This window comes from Orbicella franksi, chromosome 1 (genome assembly GCF_964199315.1).
Source record: "Orbicella franksi chromosome 1, jaOrbFran1.1, whole genome shotgun sequence".
NCBI classification, from domain to species: domain Eukaryota; kingdom Metazoa; phylum Cnidaria; class Anthozoa; order Scleractinia; family Merulinidae; genus Orbicella; species Orbicella franksi.
The window spans coordinates 5230879-5247823 of NC_138145.1; the positions used below are offsets into that span (position 1 = coordinate 5230879).

Genomic DNA, 16945 nt, shown 5'->3' on the forward strand with positions numbered 1-16945 from the left:
CTCCGAGTAGAAAATATTCTTGTCAGTCAAAGTTGTCCCCTACAAAGCCTAAGGGAACCTTTTACCCAGCTATTTTTCAAAAGATAAAAATTTCAAATATTTTCACGTAGTTTTTACAGCTTAGAGACTCCAATATAATACAAATCTAAGTGCACTTCAAGGTTCACCTGGCCTACCAAGCCTCGCTTTCATGTTTTCAAAACCAGGCCATTCCGTGCAGCCGCCATTTATGAATGGCACAGTTTAATTATAATGGCGTACGCACCACTCGGATGAGTTTGTGCCGGCACATTCCTTCCACAATCAACCTAGCCGGTGAGTTCATTCGTGTCTGGTATTCCAATCAGCCCAAAAACGTGTGGGAATTGTGGCTCTGAACACCACCTAGTGAAGGACTGTTCGTCTGTTCATCGTCTTAATTGTGAGCATTCTGGTCAATGTGCGGAAAACTGCGAAGAACGAGCCAAGTGCACTGTGTGTAAAGCCAATGACCACCAGCTGGCCAAATGCCCTTTGTCCTTTACAGCACTAACGTCGACAGCGGTTTGAAAGAAGATGTAGAGAAGACAAGAGGAAAAGCAGAGGGTAAGGGTGAAATTTAAAGCGAAAATGGATCAGGCAAAGAAAAAGCAGCAAGAAGCAGAACAACAACAAGCTCGCATGCAAATAGAGGGTGGAAGATCGTGCGAACTGCGGCATGAGAAAGACTAGGGAAAAGAAAAGAACAAAGGGGCGAGGAGCAAAGAAGTGAGAAAGTCCAAGACTCAAGGGAGAAAGCAGAGCAGTGTGATGATAAACATTGGCAAGATGGATCAGCTTTGGAGAAAAGTGATGATGAGAGAGAAAGAGGAGATCGAAGAAGGTACGAATCATTGAGAGAAAAGAGAAGAAATCAGGATAGGGGAGACCGTGATTATTACCACGATCGTGATTATTCACGAAGAGACTACAAGCGTGACCGTTCTTCCCACCGTAATTATTCAGACGACGACAACGACGATGAGAATACTGGATGGACTCATGTTTCTTATAGACGTAGACACCGGTATGACTATTATTAGTTTTTTATGCAATGGATAAGCTCACAATTATTTCTTTTAATGTACAAGGACTCGGGTCCTCTGGTAAGTCTGTGAAGATTATTCATGAGCTAAGTCTTTTGAATTGTGATATTGCGCTTTTGCAGGAGATGCATGTCTCGTGCAAAAATCAAGCTGAGAAATTTGAAAACTTTGGAAGGGCAAGTGTTTTTGGTCCTTTGGGATGGGCAAATCTGCCGGAGTTACCGTCCTTTTCTCTCTGAATTTTTCTGGTAAAGTTTTTTTTTTTTTGACCAATTCTCAGGGCAGGGTGTTGAGGTTATTGATTGATCTTAATGGTTTTAAACTTAATCTTGTTGATATTTATTCTCCTGTCATTTCTGATCGTAAAATTGTTTTCTCCTGTCTGCATGGAGGTGAGTATGGTGGTGTGTTTTTTCCTACATGACCTTGTCACGCCATGGCTTTGAGCAAGCCACGTGCCCAATTTGCTCACCGGCGAACTGTATGTTTCCTCGTGGACAATGATGTCACGGACATTGACACGCTGAAAATCGTACATTCTGTAGTGGATTATGCTGGCGAAATCCAAGCATTGTCCCTCTCTTTGGTGGAAAATGCTTTGATATCACCTTGGCGAGCCCTGAAGCTGCTGTGAAATTGGCCCAGGAGGGCATTGATTATGACCAGGTTCTTCTTGGAGAACGGAGCATTCATGTCTCTGTGTTCGTGTCGGTCGAATTCCCTGATGCCAACCTATTAAACTTGTTGGCCACGTACAGCAAACTAAAATCAAAAACTGTGTGACACCTTCGCTTCTCGGAGGAAGGTTTTATTCTTATTGAAAACGGCGTTGAGTTCACACGCATCAAGCATGACATTCCAAAACGCTTAGTCAACGCTTAGTCAGTTTATTGAGGTGGTTGAGGTTTTGGAAGACTCTTCTCAAGAGGCTGTGTCATCTTAGGTTTCTTTGTTTTCTGAGTCTGAGGGCTCTATTCAAGAATTCTCTGAGGAAGAGTCTGCAGGTTCCCCTGCCTCCTTCTCTTCCCCCACCATCTCTTCTTTCACCAGCCCCTCTGGTAATTGTAGTGAAAGTATTCTTAAGGATATTCAGATTGTCTCTAGCGACCCTAAAGTGGTTGAGCAAATTCTAAGTAATGTATGTAGTGGTCTGATAGGGACAAATAATTCCAGTGATGGTCCAAATTTGGCCAGTAATAGTAGTGATGGTCCAAAGGTGACCAATAATACTAGTGATGGTCCAAAAGTGACCAATAACAGTAGTAGTAATGGTCCAAAAGTGACCAAAAACAAAAATCCAAAAGTGTCCAGTCATCAAAGTAGTAGTAAGGTTAGTCCGAAAGTTGTTAAATCTGTCAGTTCTGACAGTGATTCTGAGTTCAAAAAGCCAATGACTGTTGCTAGTGGTGCCCCCAAATCCCCTGCGAGAGGCTCCCGCTCTTGCTCCCCTCTCCCCTCTGTGGGCTCTCACAAGTCTCTTCCATTGGTTGCTGGTTCTAGGCCAAGTTGTTCACGATAATTGCAATGTTTTGCTCACTCACCTTGGTAGTTATGGTGTTGTCCATGATTTCTCTTAATAGGGACTTTAAGATCCAGGACGCGACGGCTCTAAGATGCCACCGGAAGTAAAATATCCAGGCAGGGTGCATAGTGTGCATGCCCGAGGTGTTTTGTCAGTGACACCAAGCCGCGTCGAGAATGTCATTTGGCAAAATTTGGCGTTGTGTACAGAACATGAGTATAAAATCGTTTTTTTTGTCCATGAAAATAATGCTTTGTCTCCGTTAAACCTCTCAGGCTCTCAGTAGAGTTACTTAAAATCTTGGTGCTAAATTGCAGTCAATTTGGAAGGCAAAGATGCGACAGTTGAGACATTTTTTATCTTATATTCACAGGTGAACAGCTGGTTGAAGTCTTTGATCGAAGTATGTCATCCTAGCCAAAACCTCCCTTGTAAATGTTAACTTTATTTATGTCTATTGGAGTCGGTTGAACAAATCTTTGTATTTTTTACATGTGTTATGTTTGAGAAACATGTGTTATGTGTTGTTTTGCGGACACTAAACGTGATTTCATTCAGTCGAAGTATTGAATTTAAGCTTACACTCTTGTTATTTTATTTTTAGCTCGCTGATGTTTTGGTCAAACGAGCATGACGTGTTGTTGTGCCGAGAAGTGGTAAATTTAAACCTTTTTACGTCCAAAAAAGGATCCACTCAAAGAAGTGGGATGTGGGAGAAAATAGCTCAAGTTTTGAAGGAATGTACCCTACTGAGATTCAGCGTTGACAAGCGATCGGTTTGTGATCACATGGGGATTCTCATAAACAAGCATAAAAGGAAGCTCAGAGCCAAGGAGAAAGCATCTGGTATAGTGCCCGACGAGCCAAGTGAACTGGAAAATCTTTTAGACACTATTATTGCTTTAGAAGAAAGTGCAGATGCCAAATCGCAGGAATAAAGAGCAGAGAAAAATGAAAAATGTGAAAACGACAAGAGCAAGGCCAATGAAGTAAAAAGTGAAATTCAACATCAGGCTACCACTTATGTTGATTTTTTTACATCTACAAAAAATGACTCAAAGAAACTTAAAATACTGAAGAAACTCAAACAGAACAAAGACATCATTATCTTAAGACCAGATAAAGGAAACGGCATTGTTGTACTTGACAAGGTAGTCTACAATAATACTATTAGTAATTTGTTGAGTGACAACTCTAAATTTAAGAAATTGCAATCTGATTTAACCCAACGTAGAGATCGTCAGTTACAACGTTATTTACGAAAACTCAAAAAAGAAGGTCTCTTCAGTACTGACACATATCATTATATTTATCCTACTGGTTCTCAACCAGCTAGATTGTATGGTTTGCCCAAATTACAGAAGGTCAAAGATCCCAGTTCTACTACATCTCCTTTTAGACCTATTGTATCATCTATAGGCACATACAACTACAACTTGGCCAAGTATCTTTGTTCATTACTCAAGCCCCACATCTCAGAGTTTTGTGACACATACATTTTCTTTTGTTAGAGAAATTCAAGATACAGATTTCAGTGATATGTTCTTGGTTTCACATGATGTTACTAGTCCTTTTACTAATATACCTTTGTCTGAAACCATTGATTCAGCTGTTAATTCAATGTTTGATAGTAACACTGAGTCGGACTTAAAACTAAGCAAAATTCAACTTAAGGAACTCTTCAAATTTGCCACAAGTCACACCCATTTTTTATTCAACGGTTGCTTTTATGATCAAGTAGATGGAGTAGCTATGGGCTCACCTCTAGCCCCTGTATTAGCCAATTTCTTTATGGGTTACTATGAAAAGCTTTGGTTAGATAATTACATCGGTCCTAGAGTACTATACTTTCGCAGATATGTAGACGGTATTATTTGCTGTTTTAGAAACAGTGAACATGCCAATATGTTTTTTGAATACCTCAACATGTGCCATCCTAACATCAGGTTCACAATGGAAACAGAGGAAAAAGGTCAATTGCCATTTTTACATGTATTGTTATCCAAGCAGAGCACTAGTGACAATCAATGTTCTTGTGCCACTTCTGTTTTTCGGAAGAAGACTGGTTTACCAACTAATTTTTTTACCTTTACTCCCTTTAAGTACAAATTAGGTTTAATTAAAACTCTCATAGACAGAGCCTACAAAATTAACAACACTACTCAGGGCTTTCAAAATGACATCAAAAACCTCTGTAATTTTGAAACATAATTTGTTTCCAAGTTGGCTTATTGACAAGTTGGTTAAGAGTTATCTCAAAAAGATCAAAACCACAGAACAGGATGTAGATACTGCCACATCTGACACGTCCAAATGCCGTTTTTATAAACTACCATATATTGGTTTTTACTCTACCTACACTGGGAAGAAAATTTTGTCTATTATTAATAAGTATTGCAAAGATTTAAATGTAAAAGTTATATTCTCTCCTTTCAAACTTAGCAGTATGTTTAGTCCTAAATATTTTATTCCCGAGTCTCTTAAATCACGTGTTGTGTACCAATTTACGTGTGTGAGCTGTGGAGCTCGTTATATCGGTAAACCAATAGGCATTTTCATACACGTGTTAATGAACATCTTTTTCAGGACAAAAATTCCCATGTTTTTAAACATCTCAATTGTTCTAAGCATTGTTGAGACAATTGTGATGCCTCCAGTTTTAAAATTATTGATTTTGCTAAGACTTTCTCACAACTTAAAATCAAGGAGAGTTTTCATATTGATTGGTTACATCCAGAACTCAACAAACAAGTTGAGCATGTCAATTTATCGTTACACTTTTAAATGTATCTATTTCAGCTTAGTGGTTTTTCACTATTGTTCTTTTTAAAATTTTTATTGGTTAGTTTAAATAAGTTTGCATTTTACGTTAATTTAAATTTAAAAAGGCTCATTGTATAGGCTGTTACATACATAATAACGATCTTTCTGTAAACGTTATATATTCATTATGGCTGATGATGATGTTTGAAACATCGAAACATGTTCCGAAAACTGAAGTGTTGTGTTTTTAAAAATATTTATCTCTCTCCATTTTTCAACCTTTCTCAGGGTGTCAGACAGAGCTGACCCTGTCTTCACTGTTGTATGTCCTTGTGCCCCAGGTGCTTGCGGTCAACATTTGTTGTAACCCTCGCATCTCTGGTCTTTGTCTTCCAGGCTCTGCCCCTCTATTGCCCATCTCACAGTATGCAGATGACACGTCTCTTATTCTTACCTCAGATGATTACATCAAAGCCATGTTTGAGACGTACGCTCTTTTTGAGAAGCCTCTGGTGCCAAGCTTAATCAATACAAGTCGATCCATCGATCCATCGATCCAAATCTTTTGGAGTGGTAAACATGAGCTGGTCTTTCGTTCCACTGTTCCTCAGTCTCCGCTTTTTGGTGGCTTTTCTGTAGTTGATGTCAAACTTAAAGTGCGGTCCCTTCTCAGTCAATGGGTGAGGTGGATTGCCTCTTCCCCTTCCGGCTGGGTCACTTTTATGTCTTATTGGTTCAACTATTGGTTTGATGCCTCTCCTTTAGAGGTGCTATCTGATCCATTCTCTCTCAGTCCTTGGGTCTTCCTTCCATTTTATAAATCTCTTTTGCTTTCTTGGCGTAGTCTTCATGGTTACTTCTCCGCTTCTAGCAACTTGCTCGTGTTTGGTTCTTCATCGTGTCATCTTTGTTCTTCTATCTCCAATATGTCCACTGAAATCTGTGATCAATATTTGCTCTCGGAGACATCGTCTCACCGCATTATGTTGAGAAGTTTGTGCCCACGTTTGGTGTCCTTCATTAGTCTACCCCGTGGCATAGTTTTGCACACTTTAAGCTGCTTGAAAACTGTTGTGCAAGGCAGAATTCATTTTGCTTCCAATCATTTGATTTCACACAAGCCAATTTGATGTCATAAATAACCGTTTTGCACGCGAATGTTAGTGCGCAACACTGAGATTCCAATTTATCCCGCAATCATTTGACGGGTATTTTTCATGTTTTCTAGCTATCTTTTGAGCCTCACGATTTCCGTAAAAAGTTATTTGTGCTTTCCAGCCACTGGAATAGCCAAAGTTGATAGTAAAAGAAAGAAAAATGAACATATGCAAAATAAAACGGCCGAGAAAATGAAAAGTCTACAACACGGGGTATTCCCAGGCAGTCACCCATCCAAGTACTAAGCCCGCCTGACAGGGCTTAACTTCGGTGATCGGACAAGAACCGTGCTTTCCCTGTGGTATGGTCATAGACAAGAGAAAGGACTGGAAATTTACTCTTTTAAACGAGCCACCAAAGCAAAAGCAAAGCAATAATACCAACCAGCAACTTTTAGCAGGCATTTCTTGACTTCTCTGCAAGTTGTATGCATGTGGAGAGTGAATGTTGATAACATAGCCGTTGCTTTCTGCCTGTGTCTGTAACGCTATCTTAGTAACAGAGTCATTACGGGTCTTTAACATGTTGCTTCATTTTGGAGGGTAAAAAGGTGTTTCATTTCACTCACCCCTGGAGGGATGTTATCAACTTTGCTGCTGATTTTTGTGGACTTCTGCTGTAGAACAAGTGTGTCTACGTTGGCAACTTGCCCCATAGCTGTGGCCTACAGTCGGTTCCAGGCCCCTAAGCGACAGCATATTGACCACCATATCTCAAAGACGGAAACCCTGGACCACCCTCCTAGGAGAGGGAAGGTCCAGTGTTGCTTCTTGGCCTTTTGGCTAAGATCAAGTGTAGTGTTACAGTTTTCCATGTGCTTTTTTCCTATCCCAAAATGCAAGTGGCACCCAATCCAGCGCCCACTTTGCAAAATGGACGTGACGTGAATGCTTCAGGACATGCTATACAGCATGATTTTTTGAGTCCTTTGTTGCCTTCAGGCACTTCTTGTTTTTCCTCCGAGCCAATAACTTCACCATCTGTTCATAATGTAATTGCTGTTGAGCTCCAGCTGCTCCAGGTGCCTATGCTGATGTTGTCTGTCAACCTGAGAATTCCTCTGAACCGGTTGCTTATGTTCCTGACCCACAGAATGATTTGCCAACTCGACCTCTATCTGTTTTTTTAAACCCGCGATCAAGAATCCCAGCTCAAGAAGTTTTCGAGGCCTTACAAGCCTCTGGTTTAGATAATACAAGTGTTTCGTGCATCCAGCATCAATCTTCTGGTGAAATCATTTTGACTTTCCATAATGCCCAAGCCAAAGAACAGTTCCTCAGCAACAATGTTGTCAAAATCATGACCAACCCTTTGTACTTCAGGATATTGACCGTCCTCTTACGTACCTGCAGATTTTTGATGTTCCACATGAAATGGCTGATGCCACCATTATTCAGAGATTGGCTAAATATTGTGATGTCCTCCACCACCGCCGAGGTTATTTTCGTGATCAGGGCTGGGAACACGTTCAGGATGGAGTCCGCCACTATGGAGTTTGGATCAAACAGCCTATCCCAAACTACATCCGTTTTGCTACAATCTTAGTTCATTTTCATTACGAGGGTCAACCGCGTACATGCCACCACTGCAACCACAACAGCCACTATGTTGATGCGTGCCACTCGATCATCTGTTACAACTGTGAAGAACTTGGCCATGTTGTGTCAGAATGTCCCACTGAAGTTTTATGCAATATCTGTAAACAACCTGACCACTGTGCTAAAACCTGTCCCTACTCGTGGTCCCGCCAAATTGAACATGATGAAGCAGAGAACGTAGATCCCCAGGACGACACTTCCCCAAAACACCTGCTGAGACTGAACCATCCACAGATGATCACCTGGATCAGTCTGAACCTTCGGGGTTCTCTGAAGACAGCCCGGAACAACAGTCACCTTCTGAAAGCCCCAAGCTTTTTGAGAACACCCCACAGACAGTGGAGCCCACGCCGAAACCACAACGCTCAAAATCTGGCTCCCGGAGACAACCAGCGCAAATTCAACCTACAGTTATTCCCTCCAGAACCCCTACGCAACCTGTACTCATCTCCGAAAAACCTTGCGAAGATCACACTGAGAAGACTGACACTGTTATAAACCGACTCGACAATGAATTAAAACAGAAAGCAATGACCGACAGCGTACAAACAAACATAAGAAGCATAAATAGGTATCTCCTTATTTAATTTGATTCCTTCTTTTATTATCTAACTTCCATCGGATAATTCAAGCTAAATTATCCACCTTAAATGCACATGGTCTCGGCAACGATGCCAAACTAAATTGTATTTCGAAGTCCGACTTTGTCTGCAAGAAACTGGCACCACAACCTGATGTAGTCGCATCCTTACGATCAAAATGGTCCAGTAGAAGCTTCTGGTCACCTGTGCTCGGTAAACAGGGAGGTGTAGCTATTTTGGTTTCTCCTAAGACTGAATTTGAGGTATTGCAATGGAAGAAAGATACATCTGGCAGGGTTTTGAGCATTCTCGCCCATTTACGCGAGACTAATTATAATTTTGTAAATGTTTGCACACCGACTAACCCGAGTGAGAGGAATAGTTTTTTGATTCTATTAGAGATTATTTTTGCCAGAACTCTGCCAAGATTTTGGCAGGGGATTTTAACTGTATTGAAAGCGAGAAAGATAAAATTCGGCGGCAATTTTGTTTCTGCTAATGAATAGAAAGAGTTACGCAGGAATGCGCGCCTAGTAGACATGTGGAGGAAAATACACGGTAATCTCAACCAGTGCACTTTGTTTAATGCATCTAAATCCATTGGTTCGAGATTAGATAAATTTTTGATTGCCCAAGATTTAGTCCCCACTGTGACTAGTTGTGAAATTTTGCCTTCCTTCTTTTCCGATCACGACTCTGTTGATTTAATCTTTGATGTGAAAGATTTTTCCTCTGATAGTCCTTATGTCTGGCAGCTAAATTTAGGTTTGCGTCAGGACACTCACTTTTGCGAAATGACAACTAAAACGATTTCTGAACGTGTGGAATATCAGCGATGTTTTTCTTCCTTACATGACTGGTGGGATTTTTTGAAGAATTCTTTTAGAGATATTGCTCAGGATTTTAGCAAACAGAAACAAAGGAATCTGAATCGTGAGAAAATGACAGCAACCAATTTACTGACAAAAGCTAACCATGACCTTATCGCTGGCAATTTTTTGGCGATTAATCTGCTTCAAAATGAAGCTGTTAAAATCCGTAGCCGAGCTCAGTGGCTAGGAGAATGACTCATGAAATATTTTTTGCGCTTAAGTCAAGACACGCGGAAAAGAATACTGTTGAAGTTATTTACAATGCTGATGGGGTCAAAGTCTCCTCACAACAGGAAATTGAAACCGCTCATTATGCTTTCTACCAGAAATTGTACTCTTGTGAAGGAGTAGATTTTCACATTCAACACAATTTTTTGTCTAACCTTGATGTTCTCCTGAATGATACTGATAGAACTCTTTGCGAACGTGCCTTATCGGCTGACGAAATCTTCCATGTGGTCCACAGTTTGTCTCAAGGGAAAACTCCTGGCTCAGACGGATTCCCTCAGAAATTTTATGTTAAATTCTGGGATCAGCTGTGCCCAATTTTGCTCGAGCTCAATAATTTCAGTCTCGAGCAGGGATTCCTTAGCTCTTCCATGCAAGAAAGTGTCACGCCTGATTTTTAAGAAAGGTGATCCAAAAAATCTGAAAAATTCGAGACCTATTTCCTTACTGAATGTTGATTATAAGATCTTGTCAAAAGCCTTAACATACCGTTTGTCAAAAGTTTTAACATCGATCATTCGGGAGGATCAAACCTGCTCCATCCCGGGACGAACAATCTTTGATAATTTACCACTATTTTGAGACTCTTTAGATTATGTTACTCTGACTAATGAGACAGGTATTTTGGTGAGTTTAGATCAAGGGAAAGCTTTTGATACAGTTGATCGTTCCTTCCTGAGCAATGTCTTACAGAAATTTGGCTTTGGCCCTGTTTTCCATCGATGGATTTTGGTTTTGTATCAAGACGCTATAATGAGAATTTTAGTAAATGGCTTCCTGACTGACAAAATCTCACTAGAACATGGGGTCTGGCAGGGAGACCCCCTGTCTCCCTTGCTGTATATTTTATGCGCTGAGGTTTTCGCTACTAATATCCGAGCGGAAATAAGAATCAAGGTTTCTTGCTCCCTGGGGCTCAAGGCCAGCAGTTTAAGATTAGACAGTATGCTGATGATTCCTCCTGTTTTGTCAAGGATTTATTCTCTCTCAGTGTTCTGTTTCCATACTCAAAAGGTATGAGCTAGGATCAGGAGCTAAGTTGAAATATTGTAAAACTGAAGCTATGTGGTTAGGGGCATGGCATGCACGCCCTGATACGCCTTGAGATCTCACATGGGTCACTAAAATGAAGATTCTTGGTGTGTGGTACAGCAACGGTCTTGCTAACGTTGACCCAGATAATTGGCAATCTAAATTAAACAAACTAAAAAAGAATTTGAACCTATGGAAGTCCAGGTCATTGTCGTATGTTGGCAAAGTCCTGATAATTAATGTTCTTGGAGCCAGTAAGTTTTGGTTTCTGGCTAAGATATTGCCCGCACTGGAGTGGGTTATTTCTCGGTTCAAGACTCTAGTTTTCTCATTTTTGTGGAATTCTAAAATAGAAACTGTCAGCCGGCAGACTCTGTCGGCTCCAACCAAAGACGGTGACCTAGGATTAATAGACTTCCATTCTAAGAGTAAAGATGTCCTTGGTAGCTTCCACCATAGTTAGGCAGAATTCTAAGACATTTTATTTAACTAAGTATTTTGTGGGCTCGCAGCTGGCCAAACTACTGCCGAAGTGGTCTCATCTCACAGACAACTCTAGCCCTAGAGCTTTGAAATCCACCCCTTTTTACACTCAGTGTCTTAAGATTATCACTGGATTGGAATGTGTGATCAATAACCAAAGCAATTTTACATATGTGCCAAGAGTTTTTATGTACAATTATTACAGGAAACAGTGTCCACTACCCTCTTGCCTGTTTATTGGCGATTGTTTATTGGTTACGATTTATCTATATGAAGTCATTGGTCCTCAGTGTGAGATCATTTTACTGAGAACTTTAAGAATGATATTGCTTGGTTAATTACCCTTAGAGGAATTAAGATTCGTAACTCTCTCAAGTCATGGCGCTATATTACTACTGATACTTGTGCCTGCTGTCAATGTAAAGAAACAATTGACCACTGTTTCCTAAATTGTCCCAGGGCAAAGGATGTGTGGTTGGTCTTTGCCCCACTCTCTCTGCCCTTTTAAAGATTTCATTTGTCGCTAATGTTAAGACTATTTTCTTTTATCTCTGGGCCCCTACTGGACCCATCAGAAACCACCGAGCTTTGTATATTATTATGACTATACTTTATGGTCTCTGGACCTTTCAAAATAAAGCAACTTTTCACATTGGCACCAAATCCCCCCAGGCCGTTGTACGATATATCAACCAAGATATCACAACTAGGCTTCAGGTTGACTTCAGTCGTTACTCTACCGATTGTTTTACTAAGCTGTGGTGTCACCTCAAGCTCTGTGTTATTGATAATAGTAAATTAGTTATCTATCTCTCATCCACTAGTGTCTCTTAACAAATTCCTTGGTCCATAGCAACTGCAATAGACTTTTGAAATCTCACCGGAAATGACATGTAAAACAGAAAGGACTTGTTTATTTTTAATCGGAAGTCTACTGACTATGATATTTAATCTGATAGCATCTTGGAACAAAGGATATTAGTTGGAATAAAATTTTCAAGAAAGAAAAAATGTTCTTATCAGCTTAATATCTAATACGCTGCTCATTGAGCAGCTCGTATATTAAACTGATTTTTTGGAACTGGGCTGTGGAAAAGAGGCTTGCCTCCTCCCAGCCACAGGTTGCCTCAGTATAGCACCACCTCCGTGTTTACCATTCATTTGCAAATGGCTCGTGTGTGTTGTATGCTTTGCTGTTGTTGATCGGTTGCATTTCTTTGGGAATTGACGTAGTTTTCTGCACTTTAAGCTGCTTGAAAACTGTTGTGCGAGGCAGAATTCATTTTGCTTTCAATCATCTGATGTCACACAAGCCAATTTGATGTCATAAATAACCATTATGCATGCGAACGTTACTGAGCGAGACTTAGATTCCAATTTATCCTGTGATCGTTTCACGGGTACTTTTCATGTTTTCTAGCTATCTTTTGAGCCTCCTGATTTCTGTAAAAAGTTATTTGTGCTTTCCAGCCACTGGAATAGCCAAAGTTGGTAGTAAAAGAAAGAAAAATGAACATATGCAAAATAAAACGGCCGAGAAAATGAAAAGTCTACAACACGGGGTATTCCCAGGCAGTCACCCATCCAAGTACTAACCCGCCTGAAAGGGCTTAACTTCGGTGATGGGATAAGAACTGGTGCTTTCCCTGTGGTATGGTCGTAGACAAGAGAAAGGGCTGAAAATTTAGTCTTTTGAACGAGTCACCAAAGCAAAAGCAAAGCAATAATACCAACCAGCAATCTTTTAGCAGGCATTTCTTGACTTCTATGCAAGTTGTATGCATGTGGAGAGCGAATGTTGATAACATAGCCCTTGTTTTCTGCCTGTGTCTGTAGCGCTATCTTAGTAACGGAGTCGCTATGGCTCTTGAACATGTTGCCTCGTTTTGGAGGGTAAAAAGGTGTTTCATTTCACTCACCCCTGGAGGGATGTTATCAACTTTGCTGCTGATTTTTGTGGACTTCTGCTGTAGACCAAGTGCGTCTACCTCGGCAACTTGCTCCATAGCGTCAGCCTACAGTCGGTTCCGGGCCCTGCAGCGACAGCATATTGACTACCATATTTCAAAGATGGAAACCCTGGACCACCCTCCTAGGGGAGGGAAGGTCCGGTATTACCTCTCGGCCTTTTGGCAAGGATCAGAAGGTTTGCGACCTGTTCCTTTTCTTGTCCTTAGAATGGCAAGTCTGGAATGTCCTCAGGAAATAGGTAAGTTTACTAGTTCTGCGGAACCGAATGTGGAAGATGGTTCAGTTGAGGTCCCCGAGGTTTTACAGCATTTAGCTAAGAAGGGTGTGAAGTTGGATTTGGCGCAATTCTGGGGTTTACAAGACAATCGCCCCAAGCTGGTCAGAGACCACTCGATCTATTTCTCAGTTGACACCATTGTCCCTAGCCAGGAAATTCTTGTTGCCTTCGATAAGGCCGGTATTGATGTGGATGAGATCACCTGTATCCAGAGAAAAGCATCAAACAAGAGTTGGGTTGTGACCTTTGACTCGCCGGTAACTAAAAAGGCCGCACTTGAAGCTGCTAACGTTGAGATTAACGGTACTACTGTTTTTCTGGGCGACTGTGAGCATCGTTTGGTTGTAGTCAAAATCTATGAAGCCCCGGCGGAGCTGCCAGACACGGCCTTAATCGGTCATTTGTCCCATTATGGTGGAGTTCTCAGCTATCATCGAGACAAGATTGCTGACAACATTGAAAGCGACATGTGAACACCAAGGATGGAGTTACACCGTCACATTCCCCCAATATTCAATCTGGCTGGTGAGTATTCGTGTTTGGTACCCTTCCCAACTGAAAATGTGCCAAAATTGTGGCGGAAAAGACCATTTGGTTAAGGATTGCGCGTCAGTTCGTTGTTCTAATTGTGAGCAGCCGGGCCATCGAGCTGAAGATTGCGAAGATGCTCTGAGGTTTGATGTATGTAAAGCTTTTGAGCATTCTGTAGCTGACTGCCCTATTTGCGCTTTAGCACTAATGTTTTGCCTGCGGTCAAGCCTGGGGCATATGGGGGTAGGGAAAAACGGAGTAAAGAGGAGCGAAAAAACCTGAAAGCGGAGTGAGAGAAGAGGAAGAAAGAGCATGAAAAACAATAACATCAAGCATCGAAAGTTCCACATGCAGGGCGCGGCTTCCGTAAGACGATCCAAGATAAAATACCACATTCCTGTGAGGATCGATCACATGGAGACCTGTGACGTGACAAGAGGCCATGCGACCAACTTTAACGCGATGATCGGCCATGCGAAGAGAGAGGTGCATTGGATCGTGAGGATTGCAGAGATAGACTGCGTGAGAGGGAAGATGATCGGCGCAGGAAAAGAGAGGATGATCAGCGTAGCGAAAGACAACGCAAAGAGCGTCGCGACCGCATAAAGGTTACACTCGGGATTCCTCCAATAGGAGAAGTTCTTGTTTTTCTGATGAGGATGAGGACGATAGGTGGACTCTTGTACAGTCTAGATGTCGCCATCGGTATGAATATGATTAGTTTCGATGAGTAAGCTCAACATTGTTACCTTAAGGTTACTTCCCACCTTCAGAGGCCAAAAAAATTGTTTTTTCTTTTATTTGACAAAATCTAAGTTCATCATTTTATCTAGTGTTTCCAAAAGAAAAACATTAAAAATCTCAAAAAGCGGCCGAGTTATTTAGAAAAAAACGTATTTTCAAATAAAGTTAATAAACTAGGAAGGTGTCACAATCTTGTCAACGGGTGAGAACCCTGGGGAAATTTTCGCGGCAAACGCTCATCGCTCGTATTTCATGTCATTTGCATATTTTTATTTACATCACGCACTTGACAAAAATTCCCACCTGGAAGCTTTTTACGCTAACTCCTATGGCCCAAAGAAGAAAGAAAAAGCTCCATATTGTCAAGGAAAGAAAAAAAACACCTTGCTGAAGGCGACAAAGGCCCTTGGTTTGGCCAAACGCCTTCGACAATCTCGGCGTCTGCTGAAGATCCGGAGCGTTCGAATATCCTTGGAGCAAGTAGCTTAAAAATCAAAGTTAACGTCAGTGCAGTCTGCGAACAAGATTCTTCGTCGGAATCTGGCCGAAGTGATGAAGAAAATGAAACCTACCCAAGGGAACTCATTTCAGCAATAAGGGTATTTCTTAAGCTGTCCGTCGATTCCTTAACGTCTTGTTTTTCAGCGCACATTTTCCCCCTTTAACCTTTTTGGCGCGGGTTTTGCCTTTGCCTTTGCCTTTGGCCTCTTTGCCCATTATATTACGTCGCCGTCCTGAATTGAACTCCACTGAGCGTGATAAAAAAACCATGTTGCAATGCGATGCTTTTCCCGGGAAATCTTGATCTATTGTCACAGGCACTAGGAGGTCCTGTTGTTCCATTGGCTTGCGGTTTTATTAGGCGTGATAATCTCCAGGCGTGGCGTGAGTTGTTTACGAACCTTTACAAGCTAAAATCTCGCATTTGATTTTTGGACGAATACATCCACTTTGAGCGAATTTATAGGGTATGCAGATTTGACGGATTTTCATGAAATTTTGCCAGAACATTCCAGAGATAATGACAAACCAAAGTGTGTCGGGAAATTTTGATATTTAACATATTTTTCCCGTGGCGTCCATTTACGCAACACGTCTCGCATATTTTTAGCTAATCCAACTTTAGAAGTGGATATCTAGACAACCAATCAGAATATCGAAAAAGCCCGACACACTTTCGTTGATTGATGCCTTGTGAATAAGACTGTGCAGCCATTTTGCTCGTACTGCAGAATCCGATACCCGATAAATTCAATAGAAGAAGCCTCAGTCATTTCACGCCTTACCGCCTCCTGACACTTCCTAAAAGAAAACATTGCTGAAACTGTATTTTTTTCGTAAAGTACATTTATTAAGCTTTCTTATGATATATAGTTTGTTGGGGTTTTATTGAAACTGGCGCGCATACGATTTTTTCCCGAGGGGCACCTGCGAAGGTGGGAAGTAACCTTAAATACAAGAGGCCTTGGTTCCACCAAAAAATTACAGTTTAGTTCATGAATTGGATATTTTGAATTGTGAGGTCTTTCTTTTGCAGGAAACTCATGTTTCCTACAAGAAACAGGCAGTTTGTTTTGAAAAACTTTGGGATGGCCAGTGTTTCTGGTCTTTTGGCACGTGCAAGTCGGCTGGTGTTGCTGTTTTTTTCTGTTTCAGCTTATCTTGTAAAATTATTTGATTTTTGACTGATTCTGACCGCAGAATATCGAGCTTACTGATCGATCTTAATGGTTTTAAACTCAATCTTGTTAACATTTACGCTCCTAATGCAGTTTCAGATCGTTACATTTTTTCTCCTGTTAGCATGATTATTTTCTTTTGCAAGGTGATTTGGGCATGGGGGAGATTTTAACTGTGTTGACGATGTTTTGAATAAATCGAACTGTTCTGTTGTTCCTTTGTCCAATCAGAAACTCCTTTGTCCTCTTCATGCCAATTTCTCACTCACTGACATTGGGCGTAAACATAATCCACGTGGTATTGTTTTCACTTGGTCTAATAATGATCACACGCAAGCATCTAGAATTGATCGTTTTCTTGTTGCTAATAGTTTAGTCTCAAAGGCTAGTTGCGATATTTTGCCACGTGTTTTATCTCATCATGATTTTGTTAAAATTGAAT

General features: G+C 41.0%; 2 protein-coding genes and 3 pseudogenes across 2 annotated transcripts in view; 3 read left to right on the forward strand and 2 right to left on the reverse strand.

Annotated features, from left to right (window-relative positions):
* The window catches only part of LOC145486849 (uncharacterized), an 80263-nt gene that overhangs the window by 44726 nt on the left and 18592 nt on the right, over window positions 1-16945 (forward strand). The gene's annotated exons all lie outside the window — the stretch shown is intronic.
* Window positions 6705-6822, reverse strand: LOC145465198 (5S ribosomal RNA; annotated as a pseudogene).
* Window positions 12257-12464, forward strand: LOC145466419 (U2 spliceosomal RNA; annotated as a pseudogene).
* Window positions 12748-16593, forward strand: LOC145486859 (uncharacterized). The gene has a single exon (XM_081465579.1). It carries the CDS (start codon window positions 13162-13164, stop codon window positions 14020-14022), a length of 861 nt encoding a protein of 286 aa, XP_081321705.1. The 5' UTR covers window positions 12748-13161; the 3' UTR covers window positions 14023-16593.
* Window positions 12849-12966, reverse strand: LOC145465201 (5S ribosomal RNA; annotated as a pseudogene).